The 24,714-nt window shown below is 42.3% G+C and overlaps 2 protein-coding genes across 7 annotated transcripts in view; one reads left to right on the top strand and one right to left on the bottom strand.

Moving 5' to 3' along the window:
* The window catches only part of LOC133652464 (apoptosis-inducing factor 3), a 66,372-nt gene that overhangs the window by 37,937 nt on the left and 3,721 nt on the right, over positions 1 to 24,714 (top strand). For 2 of the 3 annotated variants that reach the window (XM_062051238.1, XM_062051237.1), the window contains 18 exons: positions 5,821 to 6,034; positions 6,608 to 6,717; positions 6,801 to 6,910; positions 6,978 to 7,022; positions 7,089 to 7,185; positions 11,401 to 11,513; positions 11,705 to 11,791; positions 13,823 to 13,914; positions 13,983 to 14,113; positions 14,198 to 14,313; positions 14,396 to 14,467; positions 14,975 to 15,037; positions 21,103 to 21,166; positions 21,246 to 21,322; positions 23,205 to 23,322; positions 23,411 to 23,509; positions 23,599 to 23,674; positions 23,816 to 23,920. In XM_062051238.1, coding sequence (XP_061907222.1) covers positions 5,821 to 6,034; positions 6,608 to 6,717; positions 6,801 to 6,910; positions 6,978 to 7,022; positions 7,089 to 7,185; positions 11,401 to 11,513; positions 11,705 to 11,791; positions 13,823 to 13,914; positions 13,983 to 14,113; positions 14,198 to 14,313; positions 14,396 to 14,467; positions 14,975 to 15,037; positions 21,103 to 21,166; positions 21,246 to 21,322; positions 23,205 to 23,322; positions 23,411 to 23,509; positions 23,599 to 23,674; positions 23,816 to 23,920 — 1,789 coding nt within the window. The remainder of the gene's footprint in view (positions 1 to 5,820; positions 6,035 to 6,607; positions 6,718 to 6,800; positions 6,911 to 6,977; positions 7,023 to 7,088; positions 7,186 to 11,400; positions 11,514 to 11,704; positions 11,792 to 13,822; positions 13,915 to 13,982; positions 14,114 to 14,197; positions 14,314 to 14,395; positions 14,468 to 14,974; positions 15,038 to 21,102; positions 21,167 to 21,245; positions 21,323 to 23,204; positions 23,323 to 23,410; positions 23,510 to 23,598; positions 23,675 to 23,815; positions 23,921 to 24,714) is intronic. The other variant, XM_062051239.1, reaches the window with a different exon arrangement.
* Positions 4,890 to 24,714, bottom strand: part of si:dkey-98f17.5 (uncharacterized protein LOC569123 homolog) — a 51,838-nt gene continuing 32,013 nt past the window's right edge. The window contains exons 12-17 of one of the 4 annotated variants that reach the window (XR_009826580.1): positions 14,669 to 14,783; positions 14,160 to 14,280; positions 11,377 to 11,504; positions 8,902 to 8,997; positions 5,881 to 6,020; positions 4,899 to 5,729 (exon numbers count right to left, since the gene is read on the bottom strand). The gene's annotated coding sequence lies outside the window, so the exon portion shown is untranslated. Of the gene's footprint in view, positions 5,730 to 5,880; positions 6,021 to 8,901; positions 8,998 to 11,376; positions 11,505 to 14,159; positions 14,281 to 14,668; positions 14,784 to 24,714 lie in introns of all 4 variants that reach the window. The other 3 variants (XR_009826583.1, XR_009826581.1, XR_009826579.1) reach the window with 3 other exon arrangements.

The raw sequence follows: 24,714 nt of genomic DNA on the forward strand, positions 1-24,714 counted from the left end.
TCCCGGGGGATCCCGAGGCGTTCCCAGGCCAGCCGGGAGACATAGTCTTCCCAAAGTGTCCTGGGTCTTCCCCGTGGCCTCCTACGGGTCGGACGTGCCCTAAACACCTCCCTAGGGAGGCGTTCGGGTGGCATCCTGACCAGATGCCCGAACCACCTCATCTGGCTCCTCTCGATGTGGAGGAGCAGCGGCTTTACTTTGAGCTCCCCCCGGATGGCAGAGCTTCTCACCCTATCTCTAAGGGAGAGCCCCGCCACCCGGCGGAGGAACCTCATTTCGGCCGCTTGTACCCGTGATCTTGTCCTTTCGGTCATAACCCAAAGCTCATGACCATAGGTGAGGATGGGAACGTAGATCGACCTGTAAATTGAGAGCTTTGCCTTCCGGCTCAGCTCCTTCTTCACCACAACGGATCGATACAGCGTCCGCATTACTGAAGACGCCGCACCGATCCGCCTGTCGATCTCACGATCCACTCTTCCCTCACTCGTGAACAAGACTCCGAGGTACTTGAACTCCTCCACTTGGGGCAGGGTCTCCTCCGCAACCCGGACATGGCACTCCACCCTTTTCCGGGCGAGAATCATGGATTCGGACTTGGAGGTGCTGATTTTCATCCCAGTCGCTTCCCACTCAGCTGCGAACCGACCAGCGAGAGCTGAAGATCCTGGCCAGATGAAGCCATCAGGACCACATCATCTGCAAAAAGCAGAGACCTAATCCTGCAGCCACCAAACCAGATCCCCTCAACGCCTTGACTGCGCCTAGAAATTCTGTCCATAAAAGTTATGAACAGAATCGGTGACAAAGGGCAGCCTTGGCAGAGTCCAACTCTCACTGGAAATGTGTCCGACTTACTGCCGGCAATGCGGATAAAACTCTGGCACTGATCATACAGGGAGCGGACCGCCACAATCAGACAGTCCGATACCCCATACTCTCTGAGCACTCCCCACAGGACTTCCCGAGGGACACCGTCGAATGCCTTCTCCAAGTCCAGAAAACACATGTAAACAGCGAGAGACGTTTGCACAGTGCCTGTGTTTTTAAAGATGTAAATCTCTGTTGTTTTACAGTTCTCTTATGTATTTTAAAATGTATGTCTTAATGTATTTATTTTGAAACTGCTCTGTGACATGTGCTGTTGACCTCTTGGCCAGGTCACCCTTGTGAAAGAGATCTTGATCTCAATGGGTTTTCTTATCTGGTTAAATAAAGGTTCTAGACTGGCTGGGCAAACTCCCATGCACCCTCAAGGACCCTACCGAGAGTATAGAGCTGGTCCACAGTTCCACAACCAGGACGAAAACCACACTGTTCTTCCTGAATCCGAGGTTCGACTATCCGGCGTAGCCTCCTCTCCAGCACACCTGAATAGACCTTACCGGGAAGTCTGAGGAGTGTGATCCCACGATAGTTAGAACACACCCTCCGGTTCCCCTTCTTAAAGAGAGGAACCACCACCCCGGTCTGCCAATCCAGAGGTACCGCCCCCGATGTCCACGCTATGCTGCAGAGTCTTGTCAACCAAGACAGCCCCACAGCATCCAGAGCCTTAAGGAACTCCGGGCGGATCTCACCGAGGAGCTTTTTAACTACCTCAGCAACCTCAGCCCCAGAAATAGGAGAGCCCACCACAGATTCCCCAGGCACTGCTTCCTCATAGGAAGACGTGTTGGTGGGATTGAGGAGGTCTTCGAAGTATTCCCTCCACCGATCCACAACATCCGCAGTCGAGGTCAGCAGAACACCATCCTCACCATACACGGTGTTGATAGTGCACTGCTTCCCCTTCCTGAGGCGGCGGATGGTGGTCCAGAATCGCTTCGAAGCCGTTCGGAAGTCGTTTTCCATGGCTTCCCCGAACTCCTCCCATGTCCGAGTTTTTGCCTCTGCGACCGCCGAAGCCGCACACCGCTTGGCCTGTCGGTACCTGTCCGCTGCCTCAGGAGTCCTATGAGCCAAAAGAACCCGATAGGACTCCTTCTTCAGCTTGACGGCATCCCTCACCGCCGGTGTCCACCAACGGGTTCTAGGATTACCACCACGACAGGCACCAACTACCTTGCGGCCACAGCTCCAATCAGCCGCCTCGACAATAGAGGTGCGGAACATGGTCCATTCAGACTCAATGTCCAGCACCTCCCTCGTGACATGTTCAAAGTTCTTCCGGAGGTGGGAATTGAAACTCTCTCTGACAGGAGACTCTGCCAGACGTTCCCAGCAAACTCTCACAATGCGTTTGGGCCTGCCAGGTCTGTCCGGCATCCTCCCCCACCATCGCAGCCAACTCACCACCAGGTGGTGATCGGTAGAAAGCTCAGCCCCTCTCTTCACCCGAGTGTCCAAAACATGAGGCCGCAAATCCGACGACACAACTACAAAGTCGATCATGGAACTGCGGCCTAGGGTGTCCTGGTGCCAAGTGCACATATGGACACCCTTATGTTTGAACATGGTGTTTGTTATGGACAATCTGTGACGGGCACAAAAGTCCAATAACAAAACACCGCTCGGGTTCAGATCCGGGCAGCCATTCTTCCCAATCACGCCTCTCCAGGTTTCACTCTCGCTGCCAACATGAGCGTTGAAGTCCCCCAGTAGAACGAGGGAATCACCCGGGGGAGCACTCTCAAGTACTCTCTCGAGTGAATCCAAAAAGGGTGGGTACTCTGAGCTGCGGTTTGGCGCGTAAGCGCAAACCACAGTCAGGACCCGTTCCCCCACCCAAAGGCGGAGGGAAGCTACCCTCTCGTCCACCGGGTTGAACTCCAACATGCAGGCTCTGAGCCAGGGGGCAACAAGAATTGCCACCCCAGCCCGTCGCCTCTCACTGCCGGCAACGCCAGAGTAGAAGAGAGTCCAGCCCCTCTCGAGAGAACTGGTTCCAGAGCCCTTGCTGTGCGTCGAAGTGAGTCCGAATATGTCTAGTCGGAACTTCTCCACCTTGCGCACTAGCTCAGGCTCCTTTCCCCCCAGCGAGGTGACGTTCCACGTCCCAAGAGCTAGCTTCTGTAGCCGAGGATCGGACCGCCAAGTGCCCTGCCTTCGGCTGCCGCCCAGCTCACATCGCACCTGACCTCTATGACCCCTGCTATGGGTGGTGAGCCCATTGGAGGGGGAACCCACGTTGCCTCTTCGGGCTGTGCCCGGCCGGGCCCCATGGGGACAGGCCCGGCCACCAGGCCATCGTGCCCCACCTCCGGGCCTGGCTCCAGAGGGGGGCCCCGGTGACCCGCGTCCGGGCGAGGGAAATCTGGGTCCATAGGTTTTATTTTTCATTGAGGTCTTCGAGCTGCTCTTTGTCTGATCCCTCACCTAGGACCAGTTTGTCTTGGGAGACCCTACCAGGGGGCATAAAGCCCCCGGACAACATAGCTCCTAGGATCATTGGGACACGCAAACTCCTCTACCACGGTAAGGTGGCAGCTCAGAGAGGAGATATATATATATATATATATATATATATAAAATAAAATAAATATATATATAGCTAGAATTCACTGAAAGTCAAGTATTTATTTTATGTATATATGTATATAAGAAATACTTGAATTTCAGTGAATTCTAGCTATAAATATACTCCTCCCCCCTTAACCCTGGCCCCGCCCACCTCAAAAGAAAACATGACTGACTAGTCATGAAAAGTACGATGTACATTCCGTAGAACAAGGGCCTCATGTCAGAGAGTTGCGTGGCTTTCCTACGAAATATGGACGTACGATCAAATCCAGGATATGGCGTACGTCAGTAAAACTTCAGATGTATGAAAGTGTACGCACGCAAAAATCCAAGCATATTCCTTTGTTACATCACAATCTACTTGGAATCGACCGCAGACGTCTGCTTGGCTTGGCACGCCCAGACCACGCTCCCTTATAAATATGCAAATCATATTGAAAGTAGCCATTTGACTGAGAACAGCTAGCGTTGCCAAATGAGGACTCAGTAGGAGGAGTTTCTTTCTCCAGCTACAGAAAACCGCAGATAGGCTAAAAATACATTTAAAAAAAAGGTCGGTCATCAGGAACAAAGTTAAGAAGAAAATGGATGTACATCGCCAAAAAAGACCAGCGTTTTAAAAGATAATTGCTACCACTGTCCCCTTCTTTCGCAGCAACGTCAGTTTTGATACATCTCACTTTTGCGTGAAAAAGGCCATTCGACAAATTTTTGTGCATACGCAAACTTTGTACACGAGGCCCCAGGGGTCTTAACCAGAAAATATAATGACCCTGAGCGATGGTAAGCCTTAAGTCATTATGAATTTGAAATTGTATGTAAAAACACTATATTTTGCAACACGCAAAGTGCATACACAGTAAAACCTTGATTTACAAATCCCTCTATTTGCGAACTTTTCGATTTACACATTTTTAAATCGAGCCAAATATGCCTCTTTGTACAACCAAGTCTCTGTGTACAAATGCTTCATTCATTCAATTTGTCCCGCTTGCAGCCATTTTGTGCAGCAAGGTGCAGCCTTTTTGGAAAGGCGCAGTACACACTCTGAAGCGCTGAGAAGTGACTAGTAGTAGTGCTACTAGTCACTTCTCAGCGCTTCAGAGTGTGTACCTTTTCTGTTTTTTTCGTTTTTTGACAAGTTTTGTCTATTTTCCTAACTAATAAGAGTCCCCAAAAGATAACAGACCAGCGTGGAAAGAAGGAAGAAATGACTGTGGAGTTTAAAAAGAAAGGCTATTTGCAAGGAGTTCATTAATGGCGCTCTTAAGTATGGAAAAATTGACGAAGCAGGCTTCGTAACACAGCGAGTTTTAATCATGATAAAACAGCCTTTTCTGGAAAATATGCCAAAGCAGACTTATTTCACAGTGTTAGAGAAGACTACCTCTCAATCAGCAGCGCCTCTTCCAAAAGCACACACACACCTGCCAACCCCTCCGTCCTCCCCCTCTGTCTGCTCTTTTCTCTTCAGCTTCTCCTTTGCCAACGTTAATGTAAGTGGATTTTAGTTTTGTAAATGTTCATTATTGTAGCTATATGGTTGTTGAAGTTAAGTATTTTTGTGATTTCTGATTGTTTGTGAGAGCACCCTGTGTGTGTGCGCGTGTTGGCAGTGCAGCGCATACAAAATACAGTAGCTTGTCATTGTTGTCGTTTTGGCCTGTTACTAAATCGAAAGTTGATCCATCACCCCCTTGTTATGTTTCTTTGATATACAGTCCTGTATAGCACTTTATGTGTTCAAAGTGTACAAACCACTTAAATATGGACTTCTGTTGAGGCTGGAACCCATTATTCATATTTGCATTGTTTCTTATGGAGCATTGTTGTTGAACTTTTCAATTTACGAACCCTGTTCAAGAACCAATTAAGTTTGTAAATCGTTCCACTGTATTTTACACTCTTTCTTGAGTCTCCTTGCGCATGCAAAATCACCATTAATATATATGAAAATTAATGATTTGTCTAATTGTGATTCATTGTAATTAATCTGATTACAAAGAAATTGTTTGACAGCACTAAAATATTCCCATGTTAAATGTTTTGCTGCTTAGAAGACAGTTTATGAGCTTTAAGACTGAGCATGAATGAATTCATGATGATAGCCAACAAAAAGAAAAAAAAGACAAGAAAGAAGGCAGGTTTGCCCTTTAAATTAGTCCAGACACCTTCTCCCTTCTTTCATTTGTTCCACTTGTGGAGTTGTCACACTTGATTTGTCCTCAATTTGAGTTAGGGTGGCCTCTTTTAGCTGAGATCTGTTCCTTTAAATGAGAGAAGACACAACAGATAGGACAATGCACAGTGACATGTCAAGAACAGATTTTCTAAGAGGATAATGTCTTTGTTGTACAGTTGAAGTCAAAGTGGAACTATCTCTGCTGGAAAAGGAAAAAGAGGTGGACGGCCTGTCACCTAATGGCAAGGCGAGTCCCTTTGCGGACTGCAGGCCAAACGGGGCCCTGGGGCACAGCTCGGACGACGACTCCACCCCTCTCCAAGCGTACCACAAATCACGGGACTACGTGGAGGCCTCCGTCTGCCATGTCAAAGATCTGGAAAATGGACAGTAAGCATATGAAACCTTGTTTTCAACACCAATGTGTTTATATGAGAATTTAGTATCGGAAATTAGGTATTAGGTTAATTAGGTTAATTTTGATCATTTTAAAAAATCTTTAATGAAACCAAATATGTTTCACAAAAATACTCAAGTAAAAGTAAAACGTATGTTGCATTAAAACTACTCAGACAAGTACAATTTATCCACAAAGTTACATATATAAATGTAACGGCGTAAATGTAGTGCATTACTACCCACCTCTTGTCTTAAATTGGGTGAATAAAAGGTACAAACAGGAAAAGATTTTGAATTAAAAGAAGAGGACACACTATTCTCTCTGATCCACTTCAGTTTAAAGGTCCCAGAGCCTCTTACGAACAGATCATTTGGCGTGTTCACTCATTTTCAATAAATTAATCACAGGGTTCATTTGCTGCAAGTTGTGAACACAAGCTAAAGACCCAACATATCAGTATACAACACCTTGAGCCTTGAACAGAACCAGACTATGTGAAAATACATCAGAAGTGATAACTGTAGTGCACTAAAATGGAACTGAATTAAATTAATATTTTCAAGGATGCGAGAAGTTGACTTGGGAAGCGGCAGAGCCTTGTTGATTAAACAACACGGCGAGTTCTCAGCATTGGGCCACAAGTGTCCACACTACGGCGCACCTCTGGTCAAAGGTAAGTATATAAAAACAAATTGTACATTCCTTTTTTTAAATAATTGTCATTGAAAATGTAAAGGAGGTGTTTTGTTGTGAAAGGTGTGCTGTCAAAGGGACACGTGCGTTGTCCCTGGCACGGCGCATGTTTTAACATCGCAACAGGCGATATAGAGGACTTCCCCGGTCTGGACTGCCTGCCCACCTTCCAGGTGATCTGTCTCTTAACACATTTAACTGAACAGTTGTGTACGCAAAGCTCATGTCTGTTTGCTCCAGGTCAGAGTTGAAAAGGACAAGGTCATCATCCGGGCAAACAAGCAGGTGACACTTTTTTTTAAGAGAAGAAATATTGCAGGTAAATAAACACAAGCTTTATATCTTTTACAGGCTCTTCAGTCACAGAAAAGGTCGAAGGCCATGGCCCGATGTTCAGCAGTCATTAACTCGAACACATGCTTCACTCATGTTCTAATTATTGGATCAGGTCAGTATCTTGTGGCTACACACATAAAAAAAACTCCTTGACTTTAACAGCCAGGTCACACAATTATTAAGAATAAAAAATAAATCCACTTTACCATTTCAGTTAATCTTGTTTGCATTCTGTTGAATGGAGGCAAGGCAGTGTAGACAACACTGTGGATACTTCCTAAATGTTTCAAACCACACATGGAGTGCACTCGGAATTTATTCACAGCACTTCACTTTAGGTAACAGCCTTATTCCAAAATGGAATAACCACACCCCATAATGACAATGTGAAAATTTAGTTTTTTTTATTTAGCAAATTTAATTAAAAAAAAATTTTTTTTAAATTAAAAAATCAAATGTACATAAGAATTCACAGCCTTTGCGCAATACTTTTTTTGATTCACCTTTGGCAGAAATTACAGCTTCAAATATTTTTGAATACAATGCCACAAGCTTTGCACACCTGTCTATATACTCTACCAATCAGCGTGGCTCGGTTGGTAGAGTGGCCGTTTCAACAACTTTTTAAATTTTTGTCTCATCACACCAGACAATTTAGTTTCTCATGGTCTGAGAGTCTTTCAGGTGCATTTTGGCAAACCTTTAACTAAGAAATGGCTTTTGTCTGGCCACTGTACCATACAGGCCTGATTGTTGGATTACTGCAGAGATGGTTGTCCTACTGTAAGGTTCTCCTCTCTCCACAAACGAATGCTGTAGCTCTGACAAAGTGACCATCTGGTTCTTGGTCACCTCCCTGACTAGACTGAGATGAATGCAGCAATGTACAGAGACATCCTGAATGAAAACCAAAGCTTCTTATCCAACCCGATGGAGCTTGAGAGGTGCTGCAAAGAGGAATGGGAGAAACTGCCCAAAGATAGGTGTGCCAAGCTTGTGGCATTGTATTCAAAAAGACTTGAAACTGTAATTGCTGCCAAAGGTGCATCAAAAAAGTATTGAGCAAAGGCTGTGAATACATGTGGACATGTGATTTTTATTTGTTTTAAATTTTATAATAAATTAGCAACTGTCATAATGGTGTATTGTGTGTAGAATTTTGAGGACAAAAATACATTTATTCAATTTGGGAATAAGACTGTAACATAACAAAATGTGGAAAAAGTGAAGCGCTGCGAATACTTTTCAAATGCACTGTAGTTTGTCCATTGCTTTCTTTGCTCTCATATTGAACTAACAAAACTAAAAAAATGGCTAAAAAGGCTAAAAAAAACATTTATAAGACACACAAATTAGCACAGTAGCTAACAGCAGCACTGACTGAATAGGAACCTGAGATGAATCAGCCCGCCCACAATGGCTGTGGATAGGTGGATAAAACTTTTGTACACACAGACAAGGTTCGTACACCAAAGCATATTTTTTATGGTTCGTAAATGGAGTCTCCAATGCATAGTCGTCCCTCGTCTATTGCTATTTCATGGTTCCAGAATTGACCGGGATAAATTAATTTCCACGAAGTAAGAATAATTCATCATAAATGTAATATTTTCATAACTAGAGCATAAAAAAATATTTTCAACCTTTATAAATATATTTTTCAACATTCTGAGATTCCCGTAGAAAAGAAATAACACATTTTAATCCAATATAGTAATGCTGCCTGCCAAAAGGTTCATTTGGTCTCTTCTAGTGGCTAATAGTACTGTAGTATAGATATTTTTTGTCCACTTAGCCACATGTACTCCTCTCTGAGCTGCCACCTTACCGTGGTAGAGGAGTTTGCGTGTCCCAATGATCCTAGGAGCTATGTTGTCCGGGGGCTTTCATGCCCCCTGGTAGGGTCTCCCAAGACAAACAGGTCCTAGGTGAGGGATCAGACAAAGAGCAGCTCAAAGAATTCTAAGGAAAGGAAACAACAAGGATTCAGATTTCCCTCGCCCGGACGCGGGTCACCGGGGCCCCCCTCCGGAGCCAGGCCCGGAGTTGGGGCACGATGGCGAGCGCCTGGTGGCCGGGCCTGTCCCCATGGGGGACAGGCCCGAAGAGGCATTGTGGGTCCCCCCTCCAATGGGCTCACCACTCATGGGAGGGGCCATAGAGGTCGGGTGCATTGTGAGCTGGGCGGCAGCCGAAGGCAGGGCACTTGGCGGTCCGATCCTCGGCTACATAAGATAGCTCTTGGGACGTGGAACGTCACCTCGCTGGGGGGGGGGAAGGAGCCTGAGCCTGTGCGCGAGGTAGAGAAGTTCCGGCTGGATATAGTCGGACTCACCTCGACGCACAGCAAGGGCTCTGGAACCAGTTCTCTCGAGAGGGGCTGGACTCTCTTCCACACTGGCGTTGCACGCAGTGAGAGGCGACGAGCTGGGGTGGAAATTCTTGTTGCCCCCAGTTCCATGATCTTGTTGCCCCCAGTTCCATGATCGACTTTGTAGTTGTGTCATCGGATTTGCGGCCTCATGTTTTGGACACTCGGGTGAAGAGAGGGGCGGAGCTTTCTACCGATCACCACCTGGTGGTGAGTTGGCTGCGATGGTGGGGGAGGATGCCGGACAGACCTGGCAGGCCCAAACGCATTGTGAGGGTCTGCTGGGAACGTCTGGCAGAGTCTCCTGTCAGAGAGAGTTTCAATTCCCACCTTCGGAAGAACTTTGAACATGTCACGAGGGAGGTGCTGGACATTGAGTCCGAGTGGACCATGTTCCGCACCTATATTGTCGAGGCGGCTGATTGGAGCTGTGGCCGCAAGGTAACTGGTGCCTGTCGTGGCGGTAATTCTAGAACCCGTTGGTGGACACCGGCGGTGAGGGATGCCGTCAAGCTGAAGAAGGAGTCCTATCGGGTTCTTTTGGCTCATGGGACTCCTGAGGCAGCGGACAGGTACCGACAGGCCAAGCGGTGTGCGGCTTCAGCGGTCGCGGAGGCAAAAACTCGGACATGGGAGGAGTTCGGCGAGGCCATGGAAAACGACTTCCGGACGGCTTCGAAGCGATTTTGGACCACCATCCGCCGCCTCAGGAAGGGGAAGCAGTGCACTGTCAACACCGTGTATGGTGCGGATGGTGTTCTGCTGACCTCGCAAGGCCCCGGGGGTGGATGAGATCCGCCCGGAGTTCCTTAAGGCTCTGGATGCTGTGGGGCTGTCTTGGTTGACAAGACTCTGCAGCATCGCGTGGACATCGGGGGCGGTACCTCTGGATTGGCAGACCGGGGTGGTGGTTCCTCTCTTTAAGAAGGGGAACCGGAGGATGTGTTCCAAGTATCGTGGGATCACACTCCTCAGCCTTCCCGGTAAGGTCTATTCGGGTGTACTGGAGAGGAGGCTACGCCGGATAGTCGAACCTCGGATTCAGGAGGAACAGTGTGGTTTTCGTTCTGGTCGTGGAACTGTGGACCAGCTCTATACTCTCGGCAGGGTCCTTGAGGGTGCATGGGAGTTTGCCCAACCAGTCTACATGTGCTTTGTGGACTTGGAGAAGGCATTCGACCGTGTCCCTCGGGAGGTCCTGTGGGGAGTGCTCAGAGAGTATGGGGTATCGGACTGTCTGATTGTGGCTGTCCGCTCCCTGTACGATCAGTGTCAGAACTTGGTCCGCATTTCCGGCAGTAAGTCGGACACGTTTCCAGTGAGGGTTGGACTCCGCCAAGGCTGCCCTTTGTCACCGATTCTGTTCATAACTTTTATGGACAGAATTTCTAGGCGCAGTCAAGGCGTTGAGGTCTCTGCTTTTTGCAGATGATGTGGTCCTGATGGCTTCATCTGGCCAGGATCTTCAGCTCTCACTGGATCGGTTTGCAGCCGAGTGTGAAGCGACTGGGATGAGAATCAGCACCTCCAAGTCCGAGTCCATGGTTCTTGCCCGGAAAAGGGTGGAGTGCCATCTCCGGGTTGGGGAGGAGACCCTGCCCCAAGTGGAGGAGTTCAAAACTAAATACACACACATCAGTTTTGAAATACAGTTTGGGGACACTATTATCAACCCTAATTTTTTTGTTTTTAAAAACAAAATTTCCCTTTAAAAATAATGGTAATATAAATCTTCTCTTCCGGGGTTTACTTCCAGATACAGAGTATACTCTTTACTTCTCTGGCCACAGAAAGCCAAAGAAAAAGAAAAAAAAAAGTCCCAAGTTAATCCTGAACTGAACTTTCATGAGATATGACGACAACTTGCTAGTTTTGTGCCGCTCACCCACTCGTTCATTCTGTCAAGAAGAATTATGGTTGAAAAGAATGTACCTGAGTGATGGTTGATGTGTGCAGGTCCAGCAGGTCTGGTGTGTGCGGAGACGCTGAGGCAAGAGGGCTTCACAGACCGCATCGTCATGTGCACCATGGACAGACATCCTCCTTATGACAGGCCTAAACTGAGTAAGGTTTGTACACAGAGCCCAATCAGAGTGGTATATGAGATGGTAAAAACTTACACCATCACACAATATACTCTAAACACGTAGGCCGTAATAACGTCCCAGGTGGTTTTTATGTTGGTCCTCAAACCTGTGGGAGTGATGACAATCTTGTTTCATTTTATGGATGCATTCAGCACTAATGTACTACCCCTCAGTCCCTAGATAGCACAGCGGAACAGCTGAGGTTACGTTCCATGGACTTTCTGCAGGACCATGACATTGAACTGCTCACAGAAAAGGAGGTAAGAGGTGGTGACCTCACAAAGAACCATATATGGTAGGAATGTCCAACATAAACGTCCCTGGGGAATTGGTATAAAATGGCGATACTGGATCATATTGGTATCGTTTTCTCTGTCAGTAGTGATATCGGATAAGGCAGAGGTGGCAAACTCGTTTTCATTGAGGGCCACATTGCAGTTACGGCTGCCCCTCAGAAGGCCGCTTGTAATCGTGAATATATATGAATATAAATGTATAATCGTCTTATGATATATTCATACAATTATTTAAATGAATTTAATCATTATACTTTTAATTACAAAATGATGGATAACTTGCTTTGAAATCAAAAGTCAAGGTGACGAGCAGATTTTTAGGTATTTTTGATAACACCGTGGGATAAGGCAGTGTTTTTTAACCATAGGGCCTATTGTTGGGCGGCGAGCGCCCCCTAGGGGACTACCAAAAAATATTGGTTTCTCAGCTGTGGCCTGTATTGAGTTGTAATACACCTTTTCACCACCTGTGGCAGTAATGACAATATCAAAAAGAAGTCTGGAGCTAAAGTCATTGGGAAGTTTCTGAAGCGCAAAAATTATGACTAAAGTGGTGAAGCTGTATTTTCAAATGCATCACTTCGAGTCACACGCAGCGTTTGTGCAGCAAAATAATAAGTGGTACTGAAACAAAAAATACAGAGCTAAACCCAGTTTATAGTTTCATTGATTGCATTAGTCCAGAGTTTCATACTTTGAGGTTTGTGCCACAGTTCTCCAAATTTTTTACTGTAGTTATACAGCCTTTTTTCATAGATTTTTATTTGTGAATTTACCCAAAAGACTAAGCTGTCTTACTTGTTGGTAGCAGGAATACATGTTAATTAAGTTGACAATTGGCAGGGATCTCTTTTAAAACCTTTTTTGTTTAGATACAATCAAATCAAATCAACTTTATTTATAAAGCACATTTAAAATTTACCACAGGGGTAGCCAAAGTGCTGTACAATGGGCAGGTTAAAAGATAATACGAGTACCGAGCAAACACAACACAACACAAACAGAACACGATAAAAAATAAATAAATAAAATAAATAAAAACATAAAAACAGGTTCACAGCAGGTGTATTATGGGGCACCATTGCAAGATGGATATCACTCAGTGTTAAAAGCCATGGAATAAAAGTATGTTTTTAAGAGAGATTTAAAAACAGGAAGAGAGGAGGCTTGTCTAACACTCAGAGGTAGGTCGTTACAGAGCTTGGGAGCAGCAGCGGCGAAAGCTCTGTCACCTCTAAGCTTCAGCCTTGTGTCAGGGACCGTCAGTAGCAGCTGATCGTTGAAAATAAATGTTACTTTTTTATTTTTGTATTTGATCTTGCAGTGTTCATTTGAGAAATGCGGTAAAGGAGGTATAATGTGCCCATTCATTAAATGACATGTGACCATTGCTCCATATATCGGTATCGTAAATGTAGTGCTACTGTAACCAGTATCGGCATATTTGATATCGGTAAGTAAAGAAAGCCAATATCATACATCTCTAGTATTTGGTACCTACTGTAGGTCTACATGTAGGTCTACATGGACAGCAAAAAGCTAATTATGAGGCAGTAGAACTATGTGATTTCTTCCAGCCAGCCAGTTAAGGAAAATGCCAATAACAAACTTAGTGGCATAAAATTAAATAATAACTATTACAATAAATGATCATGAATATGATGATGATGATAAAGAAATTACATCCATGCATTTTCTACCACTTGTCCCTTTCGGGATCGCGGGGGGGGGGGGGGGGGGGGGGTTGGGCTGGAACCTATCAATTACTTACTGAAATCCAAAATGTTTAATCTCCAATGGTATAATTTCCATCAATTTAAGTGCAAAATGAGTTATGTGCTTTACATCAATGGGGGGGGGGGGGGGGGGGCAACAACTCTGATTGTACAAGTCAAAAGTGCAAGTAACTTTATAGAAACTGCAAATAAACCAAAATGTTAGCGATTTGAAAAATTTGTTATCATTAAAACTGACTAATATATATTATCGTCATAGGTGGTGGCATTAGATGTGAAGATGCGCTGTGTGACCTTTGAGGACGGACTGAGGATGGAATACAGAAAACTCTTCATCGCCACAGGAAACAAGTCAGTTGAAATTACTACTTCAAACTTTGTTTCTGCTTGCAAAATAACTTCAAGTCTTTGTTTAAAAGGCCCAAAGCTCTGAACTACAATGGCAAAGATGTCAGGAATGTGTTTCATGTTCGGACACCTGAGGACGCTAACAGCATAGCCAGGCTGGCCAACAACAAAAACGCTGTGATTGTAGGAACTTCTTTCGTTGGTAAGAAAATAGATAAGTCAAAGCAACTTGTAATTTTCAAACTTACGTCTGAACATTTTAAGTGTTGATTGAGACTATTGGCAGGTATGGAGGTGGCTGCAGCTCTGACAGACAAGGCCCACTCCGTCTCCATCATTGGGGTCGAGACAGTCCCGTTTAAAAAAGCTCTAGGGGAGAAAGTAGGGAAAGCCATAATGAAGGTATGGATGCTGTAAATACCCTGCTTGTGGAAATGCAAACGAGGCAATCATATTCTTTGTGTTGTCTATATCAATTCTGCAGCTCTTTGAAGTTAACAGAGTGAAGTTCTACATGCTGAATGAGGTGTCAGAGATGATTGGCCATCATGGACAGGTATTCACAAAGTGAGAGACCCAGCATGACATGACGCTTAGTCAGCAACCAGACTCTCATACAGGTTTTTTTTAATCTCCATAATACATGACAGTTCGTTTGGTAGAAAGATCGCACAAAATATTTTCATTTCATGATTATTATTAGAACTACACTCAGCTGAAGGCAAATCTCTACCAAATCCTAAACATATCTGCTGACCTGTTCGATGGTTAAAAAAGTGACATAATGTAACGGGATATTCCACCAATGCAGGTGCAGTTCTATCTGCTGGATCTGGCCAAGTACTGCACCATTTGGCTCCAATGCAAGTGGACTGTAACAGAAGAATAATAAGAAAATATGTTAATCACATTACATGTGTACAAAAAAATCTGTTGCATATTTTTTGTACTATCTCGCAAACAAATTAACCCTTCAAGTAGTACAAGTACGGAAAGTAGGGTGAACGTATGTTTTGGTAATTGATATTTTTGTTGGGGAATTGAAAAACATGGTTTATTTCAGGGCTATTCAACTGCCGGCCCGGGGGCCAAATCCAGCCCAGAAACGACATCATTCCAGCCCCAGGTTCAGTTCAAAACTTGTGAAACAAACATTTTTGCAGCAAATTGCGAAAAATACGACAATGCTCTTGTTGTATAGAGGAACTTGGACCACTGTTAACACATTGGCAGATCCATGCATTGACATTTTAACCTTGCTAGCTAATATAGAACACTGGGGTCCAAACTTGTAACATACATAACTGATGTGTTCCTCAAGGCACCTCTGTAAAGGAGAACTGGACTTTTGGGGGAATTTTGCCTATAATTCACAATCTTTATGAGACACAAGAACACGGTTTTCTTTTTTTGATGCATTCAAACTCGTAAATAAACATAGCTAAAAATCCGCTTACAATGGAGTCAATAAGAAGTTCTGTATTCCGCTCATCCATCCATCCATCCATTTTCTACCGCTTTATTCCGCACATAACCCAATAAATAACCGTCCAAAAAATGCCAGGAATACTCCATTTACATTCCGTGACCTGAATATTAACCAATTATTAGCAATATTGTTATTATAAGCCCTATTGCCAACAAACTATTTTGCTGCTATATTGACATCACCAGCTGGTGAGCTGCTTCCTTGGCTCTGAGCTTGTGAACGTTTATTCTAGGTAAAAAAATAATGCTTCTCACCTGTTTAGTAGAAGGATAAGGTCATAATCCCAGAAGTTGGTCAAATTTGACATCCAATGTAAACCCTGGAATGGCAAAAAAGACCTAAAGAAACACTTGGTTCCAGCCCCCTTTTTTCTTCGCAAGGATTATATCCATCCATCCATCCATTTTCTACCGCTTATTCCCTTCGGGGTCACGGGGGGCGCTGGAGCCTATCTCAGCTACAATCGGGCGGAAGGCGGGGTACACCCTGGACAAGTCGCCACCTCATCGCGGGGCCAACACAGATAGACAGACAACATTCACACTCACATTCACACACTAGGGCCAATTTTTAGTGTTGCCAATCAACCTATCCCCAGGTGCATGTCTTTGGAGGTGGGAGGAAGCCGAAGTACCCTGAGGGAACCCACGCAGTCACGGGGAGAACATGCAAACTCCACACAGAAAGATCCCGAGGCCGGGATTGAACTCACGACTACTCAGGACCTTCGTTTTGTGAGGCAGACGCACTAACCCCTCTGCCACCGTGCTGCATTATTAATCTAAACGGGAATATATTAGTACAAATAATGTAATATTAGTAAGTGATGTTTTAATATGTTTGTTGGCTCCCATGAAATCTGCAGTGAGTAATATTCAGTGATGTTGTCCAAGGACAAGGCAAATGTCGTGATCCGTTTTTTTAAATTACCGTATTTTTCGGAATATAAATCGCACCGGATTATAAATCGCACCTGCCGAAAATGCATAATAAAGAAGGAAAAAAACATATATAAATCGCACTGGAGTATAAGTCGCATTTTTGGAGGAAATTTATTTGATAAAACCCAACACCAAGAATAGACATTTGCAAGGCAATTTAAAATAAATAAAGAGTAGTGAACAACAGGCTGAATAAGTGTACGTTATATGACGCATAAATAACCAACTGAGAACGTGCCTGGTATGTTAATGTAACATATTATGGTAAGAGTTATTCAAATAACTATAACATATAGAACATGCTATACGTTTACCAAACAATCTGTCACTCCTAATTGCTAAATCCGATGAAATCTTATACGTCTAGTCTCTTAAGTGAATGAGCTAAATAATATTATTTGATATTTTACGGTAATGTGTTAATAATTTCACACATAAGTCACTCCCAAGTATAAGTCGCACCCCCGGCCAAACTATGAAAAAAACTGCGACTTATAGTCCGAAAAATACGGTAATGCGCCGCCGTATGCTTAAAATGAGCAAAGTACGTAAATATTACACGTTATCATGAATATGCCTGTTAATACATACAGTATATATAAAACATTGATGGAGATGTTTGGATGTTTTTTTTAATTGCTTTAAAGGCAAAATAGAGCGACTACCATAGGCTCTATTGTAAGCAGACTTTTACTTGCATTTATTTACTATTTGAATGCAAAAAAAACAAAAAAAAAACCATACATGTTCTTTAAACCCTCTCGTTTTTGGCAGGTACACATTTTTTTCGTAATGTGTTTTATGTAACAGAGGTTTTGCTCTAGCTTTTTTACTTCAGATGCACTCAGTAGTCATTTGTTTAACTTCTTTACTAGTGGTGTTCCTCAAGGTTCCCTTTTAGGTCCTCTCTTTTTCATCATTTGGGATAGTCAACCGGTGGTCCTTAGCTTTCTGGAAATGTGGCCCCCAAAACAAATTAGTTGAATATCCCTGGTTTATTTGAATTCCATTTTAAAACACAAAAAATTAAGTGTTGAAGAGCAATAACTAGATCTAAAAAATCGGTTTTATTTTATTTTAATTTCATATAACTAAAATTCAAATCACTAGTCAGCCGAAACAAACAAACAAAAATTGGAAAAACAGATGTTTTCTCACACTGAAATCGGAAATATCTGCTTGTTACCTTGACTTGTGATTCCAAAACAGGTTTTCCATCAGTTTGTTTGTAAACGATAGTATGTGATAATAATCAAATTAAGTGACAATTGTATAATATTTCAACACAATTACATAACTAATAATTTATTATCGTTATATAATTTGCAGTTACAGATTTCAGATTTAAAAGTAATAATTAAAAGTAACTTACAACCTAACAGCTTTAAAAACAGAATGTAGACAATTTTACCTGTTGGCCAGCCTGACAAATATGACTTGCGACTATCCATCCATCCATCCATTTTCTACCGCTTGTTCCACTAGTGTTGTCCCAATACCAATATTTTGGTACCTGTACCAAAATGTATTTTGATTCTTTGATACATTTAAAAAAAATAATGGGGATCACAAAAAATGTCATGACTGGCTTTATTTTAACAGAACATCTTATTATACATTAAAAGTATGTTTCTTATTGTAATCAAATAACTATTTGGCATTAAATAACAGTGAACATAGTAGAAAACGTATCTTTTAGTATAAGTAGTAGTAGTATGCAAACAGGGTATATAAGGAAACTTTGATTGACTGATTGATTGATAACTTGACTGCTGAAGTATGCAGTATCATATTGTGTCATTTCCGATTATTATTAGTATTATTTCAGTATTATTTTGTCAAAATTATGAGGGTATAAAATGGACGGATGGAAGGATTACTACGGTAATCTACTTGTTCATTTACTGTTAATATCTGGTTACTTTTTGTTTTAACATGTTCCATTTACTGTTAAAATGTAATAAGCACTTATTCCCCTGTTGTTTGGATACTTTACATAGGTTTTTTAGGTGATACTACAAATTTGGGTGTCGATCCAATACCAAGTAGTTACAGGGTCATACATTGGTCATAATTAAAATTCTCCTGTGTCCAGGGATGTATTTCTTGAGTTTATAAACAATAAAAAAAGACAAAAGATTTTGTGATAGTAAAACACATCTACGTAACCATTGTAGTATCAACTATATACAGCTCTTGTACTTGGTAGCGTTACAGTCGATATTTGCATATATCAACCCGTTTGTTTACATTCAGGAGCGCTAGCTAGCTTGCTGTTAGCGGTTTACCATTGTACCATCCTATGGTGTGCAGTGAAGCATGTTTAGGTATTCCTTACCCTGCAGGGATGATACTTGTAAGAACAGTAGTTTATTTGTCACCACGGAGGCAAAGATGAATGTTTTAGAAGTTGCTAAAACACTGTTGACGGATGTTAGCCGCTAGCTAGCTATGTTTTAAAGCAGAGGCGCTTCAGTGTTTATAGCGCCACCTTTATTGTTCGTTTTTAAGCTAAAATACATCCCTCTTCTGTCTCCACACCGTTGACACTTGTAAGTGCCGTGTGCGTGTGATGACTTGCGACATGCGCCTCGGCTCATACAATGTCACGAAAAAAATAAATATCGGTATTTTTCAAAGGCAGTATAGTATATTTTTTAATTCATTCGTGGCACTATACAGCCATAGTACATTGTTGGACCTCTTTGCTGAATCCATTCCATCATTTTATTCCACAGACTAATATGATGATGGTTTTAGTCATACCAAAGACTATAAAAATGGGACCCATTGCCTCCCTGCTTGGCACTCAGCATCAAGGGTTGGAATTGGGGGTTACATCACCAAAATGATTCCGGAGCGCGGCCACCGCTGCTGCTCACTGCTCCCCTCACCTCCCAGGGGGTGAACATGGGGATGGGTCAAATGCAGAGGATAATTTCACCACACCTAGTGTGTGTGTGACTATTGTTGGGACTTTAACTTTAAGTCCTGTGCCATTGCTGTGCCTTAAGGCAAGACTAATATGATGAAGGTTTTAAGTGTTGTGCCATTGCTGTGACTTAAGGCAATTTTTAGGAAGGTTTTCTTTTTGTTAACAAATGGGGGCTGAATATTTTTTCATATTTTTCAATGAGAATCTAAACCTACAGTTGTGCTCATAAGTTTACATACACTGGGAGAATTTATGATTTCTTGGCCATTCTTCAGATAATATGAATGATAACACAAAAACCTTTCTTCCACTCATGCTTAATGGTTGTGTGAAGCTATTTATTGGCAAACAACTGAGTTTACTCTTTTTAAATCAAAATGACCAAAAAAAGTACCCAAATGACCTTGATCAAAAGTTGACATACCCCAGTGACTTTGATCTGATAACATGCACAAAAGTTGACACGAACAGGTTTGAATGGCTAATCAAGTTTCCAATCCTCACCTGTGACATGTTTGTTTGTAATTAATGTGTGTGTATAAAAGGTCAGTGAGTTTTTGGGCTTCTGACAGACCATTGCATCTTTCATCCAGTGCTGCACAGATGTTTCTGGATTCTGAGTCATGGGGAAGGCAAACGAATAGTCAAAGGATCTGCGAGAATAGGTAATTGAACTGCATAAAACAGGAAAGGGGTATAAAAAGATATCCAAGGAATTGAGAATGCCAATCAGCAGTGTTCAAACACTGATTAAGAAGTGGAAAATGAGGGATTCAGGTCGACCAGCAAAGATTTCAGCCACAGCTGCCAGGAAAATTGTTCGAGATGCAAAGAAAAATCCACAAATAACTTCGGCTGAAATACAGGACTCTCTGAAAAATTGTGGTGTGGCTGTTTCAAGATGCACAATAAGGAGGCACTTGAAGAAAAATGGGCTGCATGTTCGAGTCGCCAGAAGAAAGCCATCACTCCAAATTACTTTGTTCCAAAAGTTTTGAGGCTTGTCTCTGTGCTGTTTGCCGTAATGTAAGCGGGATACTTTGTAACATTTGTGCAGAAATGGCTTTCTTCTGGCGACTCGATCATGCAGCCCATTTTTCTTCAAGTGCCTCCTTATTGTGCATCTTGAAACAGCCACACCACGATTTTTCAGAGAGTCCTGTATTTCAGCTGAAGTTATTTGTGGATTTTTCTTTGCATCTCAAACAATTTTCTGGCAAATCTTTGCTGGTCTACCTGAATCCCTCATTTTCCACTTCTTAATCAGCGTTTGAACACTGGTGATTGGCATTCTCAATTCCTTGGATATCTTTTTATACCCTTTTCCTGTTTTAGGCAGTTCAATTACCTTTTCTCGCAGATCCTTTGACAATTCTTTTGCCTTCCCCATGACTCAGAATCCAGAAACATCTGTGCAGCACTGGACGAAAGATGCAATGGTCTGTCAGAAGCCCAGAAACTCAGACCTTTTATACACAAACATTAATTACAAACAAACCTGTCACAGGTGAGGATTGGAACCTTGATTAAGCATTCAAACTTGTTTGTGTCAACTTTTGTGCATGTTATCAGATCAAAGTCACTGGGGTATGTAAACTTTTGATCAGGGTCATTTGGGTACTTTTTTTTGTCATTTTGATTTAAAAAGAGTAAACACAGTTGTTTGCCAATAAATAGCTTTACACAACCATTAAGCATGAGTGGAAGAAAGGTTTTTGTGTTATCATTCATATTCTCTGAAGAATGGCCAAGAAATCATAAATTCTCCCAGGGTATGTAAACTTATGAGCACGACTGTAAATGTTGTGTATGTGGTGTTCCAACAGCTAAAGGAGGTGGTACTGAAGAGTGGCAAAGTCCTGCGAGCAGATGTGTGCGTAGTTGGAGCAGGTGATGTCCAACATTAAAACACAAAGCACATTCTTTCAAGTACGGTATTTGAAGAAAACGGCCGCAATCTGTCCTGCAGGATGTGTTCCTGCAACAAGTTTCTTGAAACAGAGCGGCGTTCACATGGACTCAAAGGGCTTCATCACTGTAAACAAGGTATTTTTCTACACAAGCCTGCTTTATGGGTTCCTGCTCGTCCTCTAGCTACAGGTGTACAATACAATATACTTTGAAGACAATACAAACCAACAGCAGTAAATTGCTGGCATGCTAAGTGATATATGTACAGCTATTTGACAAAAACAGTTCATTGTGACCTACTGGTTCAATCGCCACACTTCCTCAGTGACTAAGAGTTGAGCAGCGCTAATAAGTAGGCTGTCAAATCTACTGTTCACCGCAGTTCTTAAGGTGTCCGGTACTGAAGATTACTCAACGCGGCGTGGCGAAGTTGGTAGAGTGGCCGTGCCAGCAATCGGAGGGTTGCTGGTTACTGCGGTTCAATCCCCACCTTCTTCCATCCTAGTCACGTCCGTTGTGTCCTTGGGCAAGACACTTCACCCTTGCTCCTGATGGCTGCTGGTTAGCGCCTTGCATGGCAGCTCCCGCCATCAGTGTGTGAATGTGTGTGTGAATGGGTGAATGTGGAAATACTGTCAAAGCGCTTTGAGTACCTTTAAGGTAGAAAAGCGCTATACAAGTATAACCCATTTATCATTTATTATTATAACGTACTACAGCACAGTTAAGGTAGCTGGTATCAATTACATACTGTACAATCGTACCTCAACTTAAGAGTGCCCCAACTTGGGAGTGTTTTGAGATAAGAGCTAGCCCGCACTCGGCTAATTGTTATGCTTTGAGTTGCAAGCAAAAATTCAAATCGCAAGCATCCCCACAATTTCTTAAAGTCACAAATGTCACAGTGAACACTGTGAAGTCTGACCAAAACATCTGGTCTTACCCGCTAGCATTTTCTTATAGCTAGACATGGACATAAATGTGGAAGGCAATTTGAGCGTATCACTGCTAGTCTGCACTATACTGAAGCAGGATGAGTGTAACGCCGCACATATTTATCCATGAAAATATGGAGAAGCTGCGGATCCTCTCTGCTGTATTTACAATAAAAACTACTTTAGTTTTTAGTAGTACATTCTATTGTATTGTTTTTTTATATAACGTTTGTTATCTAAAAGTTTGTTTTTATTTCTAAAAGGCATGTTATAAGTTAAAATAAAATAAAAACCCAGTGATTTTCTTCTTCAGTATTGAAGAGCAATAACTATATTTGAAATAAAATTATTTTCATTTCATATAACACAAATTTAAATAACCAATAAAATGTTTCTGCTTTCATCTATAAAAAGATACATGACATACATTTAAATTAATTTCAATTGGAGACGATGATTTAAATACAAGTGTTTTGAGATAAGCGCTGTGTTGCAGAACCAATTAAGCTCGTAAATTGGGGTACCTGTGTATATACCTTATAGGGCATTTTATTGCGTAATCTGTTTAGTGTGTGCCTGTTTGCCTACCGGCTGTTCCTGTCCTTGGTTTCTCGTGTGGGGCAGTTGCCAAGTAAATAGCACTGACATTATGTAACAATTTTTCAAAACAGACGATGTTTATTATTTTTGTTTTTTTTCTTCATAAACTTTCAAATGGAATTTGAATTACAACCTATAAAAAACAATGACCAATTTTGCTGCATCTAGTGAGCAAAAAAATATCCCTTTGTGAAGTTTTATCATAGGTACGTTAGCATGTACCCTGCAGTGGTTAGCACCCCATCATGTTATCTGATAAAATGTTCCTGTTGAAGCTAAACACTAACAAAACATGTTTTTGTAATAGTAATAAACATTGTCAATTGTTTAGTATGTTAAATCTTCTAAAAGTACTGTACACAACTAGCAATGGTAACATTAGCATTGATGCTAGCTAGATGTGTCACCCATATTACCACCACTTTGAGAGGCTTATATTAAGGTCTTTATAATCCATATTGTTGCTTTCACCTGTCTCTGAGATGATGCAGACAAATGTGGACAGTGTCTTTGCTGGGGGAGATGTGGTGACCTTTCCTTTTCAACCACGCAACAACAAGAAGGTCAACATCCCTCACTGGCAAATGGCTCATGTGCACGGTGGGCGTGTTCAATATAACTCAATATTGTTGGGGCCAATGGTGATATTGATTTTTTTTTAATATATATACATTCACCTTATTGGCAGGAAGAGTAGCAGCTCTCAGCATGATGGGCAGAGTCACTGAGATGAAAACGGTGCCTTACTTCTGGTCAGCCATGTTTGGAAAGACCATACGATATGCTGGTATGGAGGAGGCACACTGCCCTCTAGCTGTAAAGTCATGTACTACTACAGTACGTTAAATAACTCACCGTTACATTACTTTTTTTAAGGTTATGGTGACGGATTTGATGATGTCATCATCCAAGGCGACCTGGATGAATTGAGATTTGTCGCATTTTACACCAGGTTGGTATAATTTCAGCCTATGCTGCCTCTCTGTTATGAATAATGCAATGTTCCCATGTATATATATCATTAATTATTTTTATGAATCGATGTCAGGCTATTTTCATGTGATTGCTGTTTCTTTGACCGGGTCTTCTACAGGGGAGAGGAGGTGGTTGCGGTCGCCAGCATGAACTATGATCCCATTGTGTCCCGAGTGGTTGAGGTCTTAGGATCCGGAAAGACGATTAAGAAACGAGATGTGGAGTAAGTCTCCATCCAAGACTTAAACCTGGTCAGATTACAATGGTCTTTAAGTCCTGTACTTTTTTGACAATTGGGGGGGGGGGGGGGGGGGGGGAATACTGCAGCATGTGACTTGAATCACATGACAAGTTAAATACCAGCTGAGGTAGTGACGTTGCCTTATTTGAGCCTTATTTTAACATTTTAGATCAGGGGTGTCCAAAGTGCGGCCCAGGGGCTATTGGTGGCCCAAAGCTAAATTTTGAATGGCCTGCGGCACAATCGTTAGCATTCCAATATTAGCATGTTAGATTTTTTGCTAATTTTACACTTCAGCATCTAATATTGTGTTACTTGACAAATGATAGTGTTTTAAAATTCAGTTCATATAAATGCAGTTACAATTACAATGTAATGCATCACATAGTTCCATTTGTTTCATTACGGCATGTCCAAAAAGGAGTAGGAAGAAGCAGAGTTTATTTAATCCTACCCTTTTTCGTATCATAGAAGTTTTATCCCATTTGTTTGTTCCCTATTTGTAACACAACGGTGAATAAATACATGACTAAACGAATGAATATATAATAAGAAAACAATTATTAAATGCATAATAAATTATAGACATATACACAGTAATTCAAGTTCTCATAAATAAATAGTTAGTAAATTATGGTTCACCTGGGAGAAAGAACTTTCTAAAAATGTTCAACATGTTTATCATAATTCCTCTTTGTATTTTGTGAACATTTGAAGTTTGAACAGTTTCTTGAACTGAATCATATTAGTACTTTGTATGACTTCCTTGATGAATC

Source organism: Entelurus aequoreus, linkage group LG06 (genome assembly GCF_033978785.1).
Source record: "Entelurus aequoreus isolate RoL-2023_Sb linkage group LG06, RoL_Eaeq_v1.1, whole genome shotgun sequence".
NCBI lineage: Eukaryota > Metazoa > Chordata > Actinopteri > Syngnathiformes > Syngnathidae > Entelurus > Entelurus aequoreus.